The sequence below is a fragment of the Neophocaena asiaeorientalis genome, unplaced genomic scaffold (assembly GCF_003031525.2).
Source record: "Neophocaena asiaeorientalis asiaeorientalis breed wild unplaced genomic scaffold, Neophocaena_asiaeorientalis_V1.1 scaffold268, whole genome shotgun sequence".
In the NCBI taxonomy this organism is placed as follows: Eukaryota; Metazoa; Chordata; class Mammalia; order Artiodactyla; family Phocoenidae; genus Neophocaena; species Neophocaena asiaeorientalis.
The window spans coordinates 2,558,686-2,571,411 of record NW_020173979.1 but is presented as its reverse complement, the minus strand read 5'-3'; the positions used below and the strand labels follow the sequence as shown (position 1 = coordinate 2,571,411).

The window sequence follows — 12,726 nt, the reverse complement described above, 5'->3', positions numbered from 1 at the left end:
CGTTCTTGTGGGTTTCTGGGGACCCTCTGCCACCCATCCCCCACGCGACAGGGTTTGAGCCTGAGTCTCACATCCCCAACCCCTGTCCGCTCTTCTTGCACCTCAGGAGTACGTCGCCTACAGCCACACTGGCCGCATCATCCCCGCCATCTGGTTCCGCTATGACCTAAGCCCCATCACGGTCAAGTACACGGAGAGACGGCAGCCTCTGTACAGGTTCATCACCACGGTGAGTGGGCGGGGTGCCTGCTGTGAGCACCCCAACCAGTCCTCCAAGAAGCGGGATGCAGCCCACAGGGCTAGGGGCTCAGCCTGTCCACACAAGGCTGGGACCTCTAGGATGTTTAGAAATGTCATCAGAAGCACATCAATATCGATGGCATTTCATCAAGAAACTCTTTTCCAGATGGGAATGCCACTCAATCACTTCGTTCCTTAAGCAATTCCATCTTTATATGGCTCAGTGAGATGTTCCTGATTTTCTCCAGTTTTTTATTTTTATGGAAATTATTCTTAGCAGGGCGTATCCTTTTCTGTGTAAGTTTTACAGTGAAGATTTCACTCATTTTTTTCCATGTCTATTTTCTAACTCTACGGGCTGATATTATCAGGTTTTTTTCTTTCTTTCCTTCCTGCCTGTTCTCTTTTTTTCTTTTTTGCCATTGTCTCCCCCAAGTCCAATCTTCTGTGAGGCAGCTTCAAGCTGATGACAGTTTTCTTTGATGCTGACTATTTCTATCAAGTACTATCCTGGCTTCCCATTGAAAATGTCCTTGGGGTCAGAACAGCCAGGTCACAGTGCCCTGCTCCAACCAAGAGGCCTGGAGAAATTCGGTAAGCCAGAGTCAGTGAAGGTGGAGGAGATGAGGTGATTTTCCCTCCCTCTTAGATTTAGAAACTGCTTTTCTACCTCTTCATACTTTTAATAATGATTCAGAATTCGGTGTCCAGTCTTGGCTCTTTCATTTCCTACTCTGACTACGTCTGTATTAGGACTCTTGTTACAGAAGAGACAGGACCCCGCATCAAGCTGGCTTGAAGGATAAGTGGGCTTCAGGTATGGCTAGATCCAGGTACAAATGTCTGGAATAGGTCTGTCTTCATCCTGCTTTCCTCTGTACTGGCTTCATTTTCACATAAAATTTACCAGTAGAAAGTACCTCTTTCTCAGTAATCCTACCCCAAGTTTTGGGTAGAATGGCACTGTCATTGGCCTGGCTCAGGTCCCATGCTATCCTTGTGGCCTGGAGAATGAATGGTGTGCTCCAGTTGGCCAGCCCCACCCAGACCGCAAGGACCAAGATTACGAGGGGGTGGGGTTCTGCAAAAGAAAAATCAGAGGCCAGTTACCAGAAGAGGAAAGACTGGATGCTAGGCGGCCAAAAGGCCAGATGTCCACTATAAGGTCTCCATCTTATAATTGATGAAATAGGAATAACAGTCCCTACTTTTCCTACCTCCCAGTGCCTTGTGGGACTCAAAGCAGATTACGAAAGGGAAGCTCTGAAATTATAGAAAACCATGTGGATACAAAGGGTGTCAAAATCTGGTGCTTATATGAGCCTCTAAACGGCCTTTTACTGTTCTCTGACTCCATAAAGATTTGAAACTTCTGATCTACCAAGGGCACCTAACATAAAGCTAAAACACCAGACACAGATTGGGAGAAGATATTTGCCACACATATAAGGAAGAAGTATGCTTCAGAATTTATACGTTTAAAAAAAAAATTTCTACAAATCAGTAAGAAAAAGTGACCAAAAAAAAAATAGGTAAGGACTTGACCATTGACAGAAGAGACCACACTGGCAGTGGAAAGACGCCCAAGTTTACTAGAAATTGGAGGAATGAGATTCAAAACAACCCAATTCGATCCTATCAGATTGGCAGAAATTAAAGACCTGCCACTGTAAAGACTGGGAGGATGCAAAGCAAGGGGACCTGTGTATACTATCTGGTGTAAATAGGGTTAGCCACTTTGGAGGGATACGTATCAACCCTTTGGCTCCAAATCAGGGAATCTGTGAGCAAGTGATTCTACCCAAGGCCCCACAGGGTAGCACACTAAGTGGGTCTTGGTGCCGATTCTCAGCCAGTACTCTTACTGCATACCCAAAATTGGACAGAAGCGAAGACACAGGGAGGTACCTCTGTGTGGGCGTGGTCTGCATCTCAGAGGCCCTGGGGTCTGCGGCCTTGATGGTGGCAGAGAAACCCCTGTGCCCACACCTCACTATAGGGTCGGGAAGGATCTTCATGGCCCCCTTCCTGTTTCCCCTGCATTCCAGACAGCTGAGGCTCTGAGTGTTGAGATCCCTTGGTAAGTGGCTGAGAAATGAAGCGACTTCATTTATTTGTTAAATGTTTGCTAAACTTTACCGTGCGCCAGGCCCTGTGCTTTGCAGCAGGGATAACAAGTTAGATGCAATCCCTGCTCTTAAGCTGCTCCCCAGCTGGCGGGGGAGATGGGCGAGCACACAGAACTGCAGTCCCATCCAGCAGGGGCTCCGATGGAGCTGTGCACCAGGTACCCCAGTGGCAGACTCCATTCTGTTTGGAAGGTTCAGAGAAGGAAACCCCAAGATGGGTCTTGAAGGGTGAGGAGACGTTTTTTAGACTGGTGAGTGAGGGAGAGAGGTTCTTAGCAAAGGGAATAGTACATGCCAGGGTGCCCAACATAGCGTGTCTTGTGAAGGCCATGTGGCTTCTTTCAATGGGGAAGGAATTCTGAGAGCTGGAGGTCCCAAAAACCCCAGGGGAGGAGCTCGTCCTGCATCACCCAGAGGCCTTCTCCTCCTCCTTTTGGCCACCAGCCCCTCCTGCACCCCAGCCCTGCCCGCCTCCACCTGAGTGGGGGCCGTGCTGCTGGGAACCTCCTGACATCATTAGCCTGGTGGTTTTTCTGAAGGCCCCATGCTGCCATTTTGGTTGCCACGACAACCATGGGGTCAGCCCAGAGTGAGCCAGCCGGCTGTCCCTGGCAGATGGCATCATTGTGGAGCTTCAGAGGCCTCTGTCACAGGGCGGCAGATGTGGGGATGACGCTTGCACACAGACACACAAGCACAAAGACCCCCGGGAGCCCTCGCCAGGCAGGGTGGAGGTGGGATGGAAGTGGAGGCACCTGCTGTGACTTCTCTTTCTCTCTTTATGAAATCAAACACATGTGCATTGGGGGCCTCTGCAAATAGCTCCTCAGAGGGGCTGCTGAAGAGGGGGCTTAGGCCAGGATGTTGTCATGTGGCGGCTGCAGGGCTGCGGCGGCAGCTGTGGGTGGGCTGGAATGAGGGGTGGGTGCAGACAGGGGCGGGGGAGCGGGTGTGGAGGGGAGAGGCATTCTAAGTAACAAGTACCTGGCTTAGTCGGGGTTGCCCCTTCCAGGCTCTTATGGTCTGGAAAGGACCTTTTTTTCATGCCCTGCCTGAACAGAGGGGACGCCCTCCTCCTGGAAGCCTCCAGCAGGCTGCCCGGGCTCCTCTCTGGACACCCAGGGCACCTTGCTCAGACCTCCACTTTGTGCTGTTCCAGAAAATTCCACCACTGAGAGAATAAAACAGATGGTGTTTAACAACATGAAAGGGATCCCTTTCAAAGTGCCCCCTCCCACACATGCACATTTGTCCCCTACCCCTGCCACTTGCTGAAGCCCCTTTTTGGAGATGGCCTTCAAGTGGGTGGTGGTGACAGATCGGGTGGCTCTGGAGGTGTCACATCACTTTCCTTGTGTGTGTTTTATTCTATTTGGGGGGAGCAACCAGAAGTCACCCAAGTACCAAATTGGGTCAGTATGGCCATGGCATTTTTTGTCCACGAAAAAGTAGCAGCTGGTGATGATGACATGCCCCCCCCCCTTTGGATAACAGGGATAGCTGAGTTAAACATCATCCCTGCCCTCGAGGTGCTCCTTGCCAGTGAAATAATCCCCCAAAGTTTAGATTGCATTTCATAGTTGCCAGGCCTGATTATGATGAGCTCCAGGCCTGACTCACCTCTGTGTCCCTAGCATCCGGCACAGGACTTGGCCTGGATGTAGGTGCTTAGAAATATACAAGGGATAACTGCTCAAAGAAGTGATCATATAGCCGCACTTATTAAGCATCTACTAGGTGCCAGGTAATTTTACAGTCCTCTCCTTTAACCCTCCCAGGAACCCTCCAAGGTAGATGATATCATTCCTGTTTTAGATATGAATTAATGGAGGCCCAGAGAGGTAAAGAAACTCTTCCAAGATCTCACAGCCAAGAAAGTCAGGGCTGAGACTTGAGCCCCAGACTTGCCTCTGCCACATCCTCCCATCACCAGCTTGGGAGGCTTCATTTTCCAAAACAAAGGCTCTCAAGGATGTTCCAACAACAGAGCCCCCAGAAGCCATGGAGCCCTTGATAGATACACCAGGATCATTTGATACAGTGACTTCTGTCCTGGGAATCAAGAAGAAATATTATAGCAGGAAACAAGGCAATATTATGAGCATGTGTGATAAAATCACAGTCACGCCCATGCAAACCATAAAAAAAGCAAACTGTCCATCTAAGACTGGTTGGTGGTGCACAGGTTTTCCTGCCCTTATCTGGTTACCTTTCACTCATCTGTTGGGGCACCTGCAAAGATTTTCCATTGACAAAAGGCAGCAGGTGTGTGGAGTGGGGGGCACATAGGATGGTTAAAAACAAAAACAAAAAAACTGAAAGAAGACAGACTTAAAACTGAGAAGGTTTTACGTCTGAGGCTGTGTGAGTTGGGAAAAGACCGTCTTGGTAGCTGGACTGATACAACAGCCGCTTAAGACCCTCCATTCTCTCCTACTTGGGCTTTCCTCGGCGTGTCTCTCTTCCCAGGACTGTGAGCTCCAGGGAGGAGGGCTGGCTCTCAGTCACCTCTGTTCCCCAGACCTGGCATAGCCCGGGCAGGTGATAAGTGGGTGTGAAACAGTGAGTAGACACATGGAGGGTGTACACCTTGGTCCACTCTCCACAAGACAGTTTCTATTATCTGAGGAGCAGAACAGAACCCAAATTAGCTGCCCTGTTATTCAGGCCTAGAAATGTGTATGTAAAAAAAACACTTCTATTCTTGTCCTTCCGGACGTTTGAGCAAAGCTAGTTCTTCCAGAAGGTTGTGTACCAGGGGCTGATTGCTCCAACTGAGTCTGAACACCGATATCACAGTTGGAACAGGAACTGCTGGTACTTTTTTCTAGGGCAGGTTCTGAGACGAATAAGGAACATTAGAAAGGCATGGGCTCCATTTTATAAACTACACTTATTTTTACAGCCACACAGCGTCTTACTTCATAAACGTCCCTGACGGAGACCCCTTACCTTTAGGACATCTGATACGTAAGACTTAAGAGAGCCGAGAAAACAAAATATAAAGAAGCCATCCAGGCATGCAGATGGGAACTGAGGGGAGCCTTCAGGTGGGAGAGAAGCAGGGTGGAGGAACAGGAAAAAGCAGGCCCTTTGCAGCCTCCCAGACCTGGATGCTCGTCACCCTTGCCTACTTGGTAGCTGTGTGACCTTCGACGAGTGGGTCCCTCTCTGAGCCTGTTTCCTCACCTGTGAAATGGAGCGCACCCCATTTGCCCTACTACTCGCAAAGAATGAATGAGGAGGCAGAAGGAAGTGCCATCTCAGGCCTGGCACATAGTAGGTGCTGCACCGAGGTGGTTTTTTCCGAGGGGGCGGTGGGTATTTTGCGGCTGCAGCCACTGTAAAAATGGCAGGGAAGGGCCTCCACTCTCCCCCGCCCCCGCCCCCAGGCTCCTGGACTAAAGGGTGCAAGTGGGCAGGCAGTCTGGCAGGCGTGACACCACTGCCTGGAGACCCCCACACCCTCTCCTCCCCACCTCTCCCAGGCCCAGTCATCAGCTTCCCTTCCACGACAGCCTCCACCTCTGCCCAGCCGCAGCCCTGGTGTTCTCATCCGAGGCTCCAGCCTGTCTGCCGCCACTGGCATCTGATGGGACTCCGATTCATTATTTATTTCCTCACGCTGTGCCTTTTGCGCAGGCTTTTCAAGCAAGGCGGACTGGACGAGTAGAGTGAGCGAGCAGTGCCCGGGCACTTAACGGTGGTACATCAGGCAGCTAGACAGGGCCTCATAGTGGACCCCATTTCACAGATGAGAGAAACTGAGGCTCTGAGAGGTCAACTGGTTTTCCCGGCCAGGGTCGCAGAGCTGGTATCCGCCCCCAGGAATGTTTACTCCAGAGCCTGGTGGAACACAGAGGGATTCAGTCCTCCAGCTGGTGTGGTGGGAACTTGTCCTCTCCATATTATAAGGAATCAAGAGCCGTGATTTAAAATGTCAGGGGAGCACACACACACCTTCCTTTCAAGGTAGACGAGCTGACTTCATTCTCCCCACAGTGGAAGGTCGGGAAGCTGGGGGAGCCGCAGGGAGGAAGCCTCGCCGTAAGAACAGAGGGGCATTATTGATGACTTCTGATGAGAGCAAAGGAATGTGCTTCGCCCCGACTCACTGGGGCCCGCATAGCAAATGGTCCTTGTCTTCATTACTGGAGCTGGGGCTGCTGACCAGAGTAGGGTTGCAGGTCCCGGCTGTGATGGCCCCTCCTGGCTCAGCGGCCCCGCTCTCCCGTCCTCCACCCTCTCCCCCCGGAAGTTGTCCCCCTGCCTCAAAGCTGGGAGATGCAAGAGCGTAGCAGCAGCAAGGGACCAAGGGAACAGGCATTTAAGGGTGTACGTGTAACACGGGCAATCCCAGGGAAGTCCTGAGGGGTGAGGATTAGCCTTCCCGTTTGTAAAAGTTAGGAAACAGAGGCTCAGGGAGCCATGGAAGTGGGCCCAGCATCCTGAATCACCTCCACACCCCCAGCTCCTGGGCTGACACCCCTTGTGTGAGTCACCTTTGCCCCTTGCCCGGGGCGTGGAATTCTTCTACTCCTTTTCTAGGACGTTCATTCGTTCACTCCCTCACTCCCTCACCGACTCTTTTATCGGTTCTCACTCATGCACACACACACTCCTTTACTCAGTGAACATGTCCTGAGCCTGCTGTGGGTCGGTCTCTTCTGCTTTCTTCTCTCTCCCTGGGGCAGTCAGGAAAACGAGCTTTAAGCAGTAGGGTTGGGGTAGGGGACTGGGGGTGAGGGGTCGCTCCCTGCCTGGCCGAAGACTGGAAACAACCTCTGGCCTGAGGTGCTTTGCCCCCAGGGATGTTCTTATGACAAACCCACGTGTCTGGGCCTCAGCTACTCCCTCTGTAGAATGGGCCCTCGGAGGGCTTGGGGCCTGAGCAGCTGAAAAGAATCTGCCTGGGACACCCTTGCCATCCTGTCCTTCCATGAATGGCTTGTCCTCTGCTTAAGGAGCCAGGTAGAGAATGGAAATTGAGACCCAAAGGCCTGCTCTGAGGAATAAGTGATATTTTTACCCATTGTTCTTCTTAGGGTGGGTCTCGGAGAGGTTTAGAAAATCTCGGGTCTTAGCAAGAAGGTTGGAGCCTTCCAGTCACCTGGAAGATGAGATTAGGTACCATTTACTAAACACGTACTAAGTGCTAGGCACTCCAGAGGCATTGCCTGCAGTATGACAGTTGGCAAAGTAGGGACAGTTTTCCCATTTTGCAGATCAAATAACTGAGGCCCGGGAAGGCTCTCCCAAGTCCAGAGTTAGAAAGCGACAGCCACGACTCGGCTTCTGAATTCCAAGCTCTTTCTGCCGCCACAGCCCGGAAGGCCACTGCGGGCTCCCCAGTCTTCACACCCCACCCACCTTGGCCGTGCACCCTGAGGAGGTTCACGCCTCCTGGCCTCTGCACACCATGGAGGCCCGGTTCTCCTAGCTCTTCTGCGTGCACAGCAACATGCAAGGGAACTGAGTGTCATGGGCATGATTTGCTTCGTTTTCCTTTTTATTCATTTCTATTCATCTTGGGCCCTATCCTCCCAGGCCAGGGAGATGCCAAGTCACCATCCTCCCTTCCACCAGGCCTTTCTTTATCTCTTCTCAAGATCCCTGTCAGCCTCCTAACATCTGTGGTTGGTCATCCCCCCCCCCTACCCCCGCCCCAACCATCAGCCAAATGTGATGAAGCCTGTGATCTTGCCACCACCAAGGTAGAGCCTGAGTCCAAAGACAGACATACCCTCTGGTGCAACCTTGTGGCTACATTTATTTCCTTGCGTTTCAGAACGTAGAAACCGTGATCTTCTCGGGATAAGGGATGGCCACACCTGACCACCTTCTGGGATGAGTCCAGATGTGGCAGCCTCCTGGTGCTGGGGGTTTCTGTGGCTACCATCTGTCAAAATCCAGGGCACGCCACAGCCTGGGAGCACCCCAGGACCCTCTCCTCACGACCCCTGCTTCACCTCACACCAGTCACCACCTGCAGATGTGAGCAGGTCAGGCAGGCCAAAGGCAAAATAATGAAAATGGGGCCATGGCAGCGTCAGGCGGGCGGCTAGATTTCTCTCAGCTTTTGAGGAGTCCTCCACTGCCTCACTGAATACGCCAGAATTCCCCTCCACTGACCGGTGACCAGCACCTTGAATAGACGTAGAATAATGGGGGACATACAGCTGCATTGGGTGATGTCAGTAGACACACACAGTAGCTTCCTGAAGAGCCCCTTAGCCTTAGGCACCCTGTAAGTAACTCAGACAGGGTCGGCTGCCTGGCGGCCTGAATGCTCCCAGGGCCTCAGTTTCCCCACAGCTCTGTGTTTTCTCATGTACCTCAATGAGTGTGTTGTGTCTCCTTCTGTTCCAGGCCTGCCCGGTGAACGGAGGCTTCAGTTTGGGTGCCAGGTGTATGTGAATCGTAGGCACAGGCAGGTTCCAAAGCGTGTAGATGAATATGGATATGTGTGTGTGGTTATTTTTTATTTTTTTATTATTTGCTCCATTGCACTTAAGTCACATTTTCCTATCCTCTGATCCAAGCTCTAAAAGCGTTTTGCGGTATAAAATCGCCCATCATCTGATCCACTCTACCAAAATAACCCGGCTCCCCTGCCGTCATTCTCCTTGAAAAGTAGCCCTGCGTCATGCTCTGAGGCCGGCGGGGAGAGGCCTTGCCCACTGAAAACACTTCATCATAATCCCCCCAGCGCCCCCCATCCTCCTCTCTCCCTGGGGGGTTGCTCTGGTTTCTTGGGCTGTTATTACTGGAATGCCAGCTGCTCTACTTACAGCCTATCCGTACAGACCTGCTCTGTCTGTCTGGGGCCTCACAGGCCTCCGCTTAGCTCATCTCTTGGAAATATAATTTTAAAAATAAATGCCGGTTCGATTCACACTTCCCTCTTGCCTCTGCTGTGTCTCCTGGCCTGTTCGCTTGGCACCAGAGGACCCAGTATGGCACTGCTGTCTCCCAGAGTCCTCCCATGGGACCTCCAGGGCGGCCTCAGGGGCCCTCCAGGGCTGCCCAGATTGGCTTCTTCTGAGACCTGTGGTCATTTAAGTGCCCCTTAAATGTGGCAAGGGAGAAAGAGTGAGAGCTCTGGGGGCAGACAGACTTGGCTCTGCCCCACACTTGCTGTGTGACCTTGGACAGACTACTTCCCTCTCTGGGCCCATGGGTACATGAGAGAAGAGGTGCCTTCCTCTGGTGGGTGGTATTGGTTTTTATAAAAGACATAAAGTGTGTCTTTAGGGGAAAAGTACATTTAAAGTTTCCTTGCAAACCTTTTATGCACTTTGGTTCTTTGATGTTGCCAGAAAGCAACTCATAGGTAGGCCAGAAAATTTTGAGGAAAACATAGCGTTATGTTGACACATCACAAGTGGAGTCCTGACAACTTCAAAGCAAAGTGAATAATTCGTTAGGTAGGCTGTTTCATGCCTGGGAAGCAGCAAAGGGCCATGTTGAGAGTTTTGAACTCCAATTCAGCCACTAATTACCATGGCGTTGGACGAGTGACTGAGTGTCCCTGTGCCTCAGTTCCCCTGGCTGTAATATAGTTATAAGAATAGTACCTCCCTCCTAGGGTTGGCCTGGGGATTCGGTGAGGTGAGAGGCGTGAGCATTTCGAAGCGTGCCTGGCACAGAAAGGTGCTGTGTAAGTGCTGTCTCTTTTGTTGTAGTTCTTATATTATTATGTGGCAGGAAGTGAGGAAGTACTGGCATACAGGTGACATTCACGACCATCCCCGTACAACAGCAGTTCTTAATCGGGCAGTTTTGACCTCCAGGGGACATCTGACAATGTTTGGAGACAATGTGTCATTTCAGTTGTCACAGCAGGGAAGAGAAGGTAGTACTGGCGTCTCATGGGTGGAGGCCCAGGATGCCGCTCACCGTTCTTCAGAGTACAGGACAGTTCCGACAACAGAGAATTATCTGGTCCCCAAAGTAAATAGTGCCATAAGAAACTGTGCCCCGATACAAGATTTCTGGTAGCAACATAGGCCCCTCTCTCCTCTGTAGCACTTGCCTTTGTTGTAATTTTGCATTTATCGGTAAGATTGATTACTACCCGTCCCACTGATACAGTACAAGCTTCTGAGGGTGAGAGGAGATTTGTTTCTCAGTCCAGCCCATCCAGGCCAGCGCTGCCTATTCAGCCAACCCCAGATGTTACTCAGTCACTGGCAGCACTGGTCCTGGACCTGTCAGACCCAGGTTCAAGTCCCAGTTTTGCCACTTCTTGGCTGTATGACCTTGGGCCAGTGGCACTGCCTTTCTAAACTTCCGTTCCTTCATCTGCAAATGGGATTGTAAATATCTGATAAATTTAGAGTAGAAGTTAAGACCACAGGCTCCAGAATCAAAGACATGCCCAAGTTCAAGTCACAGTTCTGCTACTTGTTATGTGAACGTAGTTACCTGTTTAAGCCTCAGTTTCCTCACCTCTGAAATGGGTCTAATAATCCCCCTCCTTTCAGAAGGTTAATATGGGAACAAAAGGAGCTGATAATGGTTACTTTTATTATTATTTCATTCATCATCCAACAAGTGGAGTTTTTGAGCCCAGAGTATGTTCCAGCCCCTGTTGGTTACCACGTGGTGGGCCTAATGGGGCAGAGCGTCTGCACTTGCTGAGCTCATCATCTCGTGGTTTGGGAGGGGTCTGGCCTGGTGCTCCCTCCAGTGCTGACCTCTGACCTCCCCTCACCCCTTTCAGATCTGTGCCATCATCGGCGGGACCTTCACTGTTGCCGGCATTCTGGACTCGTGTATCTTCACAGCCTCAGAGGCCTGGAAGAAGATCCAGCTGGGCAAGATGCATTGACGACCCGCCTGGCCCGATGGCCGAGGACCCAAGGAGACCGCCAGCCCTGTCTCCAGCGCCCCGTCTCCTCCTGCCCTCTATCTGGCCCAGGATCTGTCTGTGTCCCAAAGTGGGGGTGAGGGGAGGGAGGGGGTGGCTCACGGGTTCGCAGCTACCTCTTTTCCCCATGTTTAACTGTAGATGAATTACACTGCCTGAAGTCTGGGTGCCCCTTTCTTTCTCTGAGGAGCCCCAACACCAGAGTCAGGCAGGGAAGGTTCGGGAATGCTGGAGACCACTCCTGGGAAAACTGCAGTCCTTTCCCTGTTGGGCGAGCAGCTCAGAATCTATGTTGACCAGCTCTCAGCCAGGCTTTGACAATCTCCCCACTGTTTGGTCCCACTAATCACTTGGTTTCTCCCCTGGGCAGCCAACCTGCAGACCTGGGCTCTGGGCTTTGGACCAGGCTGCCCAAAGGTACCTCCCACCTGGTGCCTTCAACAAAGAATGGTACTTCCCAGGCAAGCCCCTGATACGTGGCCCTGTAGATGGAGCCCTTGCTTCTGCTCCATCCCTTCCCGCCCGACCTAGAGCCCAGGCCTCAAGGCCCTCACCCCCACCCCTTTCTTTTCTTCCCCAGAAGCAGATGCCCAGTTGTTGGGCAGCAGCTGTGTAGACTCAAGTCTGCCCACTGGTCCCTGGGTGCCTGGCGAGTTCCCCTTCCTCTCTCTCTTCATCTTGTTCCTCTGAACCCCCTGCCAATGTGCCTCAGCCCCCGTGCTGTGTGGCCACAGCATGGCTTGGTGGAGGGGCTGGCTGTGACTGGGCAGTCATCCTTGAAGAGCCAGACATGGTTTGTGCACTTATGTCCAGATGGGAAGCATCCTTTTCCGCGACCCTAAGATAATCACGTCTCAGCCTCTCCCAGGCGGCTTGCCGTCGGTCCCAAGGCCTTAGGTGGGGGAAGCAAAGCAGACCAGCCCTTCTCCCATCTTAGCATGTCCACCCTTGGGGCTCTCAAGGCTGTATAGCTCTTGGACCTCTCTGCAGCCCAGATGTGGCCCACTTGCCCCACCAAGCTCCCCACTGGCTGGCCACACACTAACTCAGTCCTGGTTCCTGGGGCAGCTCCACTGTTTCCTCACTTGCTCTTGGGCGGGTCCCTACCCTACTGCTCCCCCGCTATCCTTCCCCTTTAGTCCTGAAAGGGAGAGGCAATGGTCCAGGCATGAATTACACCCAGGGAATTTTAGGTATGCCCCCCACTTCCCAGGGAGAGAGTCGTCCACCTGTTTTCCATTTATATCAAGATTGTTTGCATACTTTTGTAATTAAGGGGCATGTAATTAAGGGGAGTGGAAGGCGTTTTTAAATTATCTCTGGATGGTTCAAGTCTCTGCCGTTTGTAATTTTTGACTCTAGATTCCAATTAGAAAAGCTTCCCCTTTTGCATATGAGTTGATGAATGTGAGTGTAAACTGCATTTGGGTATTTCTGGTATCTGTGGCCACTCAGATGGATTTTTTTTTTTTTTTGCATTCTCTT

At 51.7% G+C, this 12,726-nt stretch overlaps 1 protein-coding gene across 1 annotated transcript in view; it reads left to right on the top strand.

The window, feature by feature from the left end:
* The window catches only part of ERGIC1 (endoplasmic reticulum-golgi intermediate compartment 1), a gene marked incomplete at its 5' end in the record, with an annotated part of 105,521 nt that extends 93,529 nt beyond the window's left edge, over positions 1–11,992 (top strand). Inside the window, 2 exons of the mRNA XM_024753370.1 lie at positions 107–229; positions 11,095–11,992. Of these exons, the coding sequence (XP_024609138.1) occupies positions 107–229; positions 11,095–11,202 (231 nt within the window). The remainder of the gene's footprint in view (positions 1–106; positions 230–11,094) is intronic.
* Between the last annotated feature and the right edge of the window lie 734 nt (positions 11,993–12,726).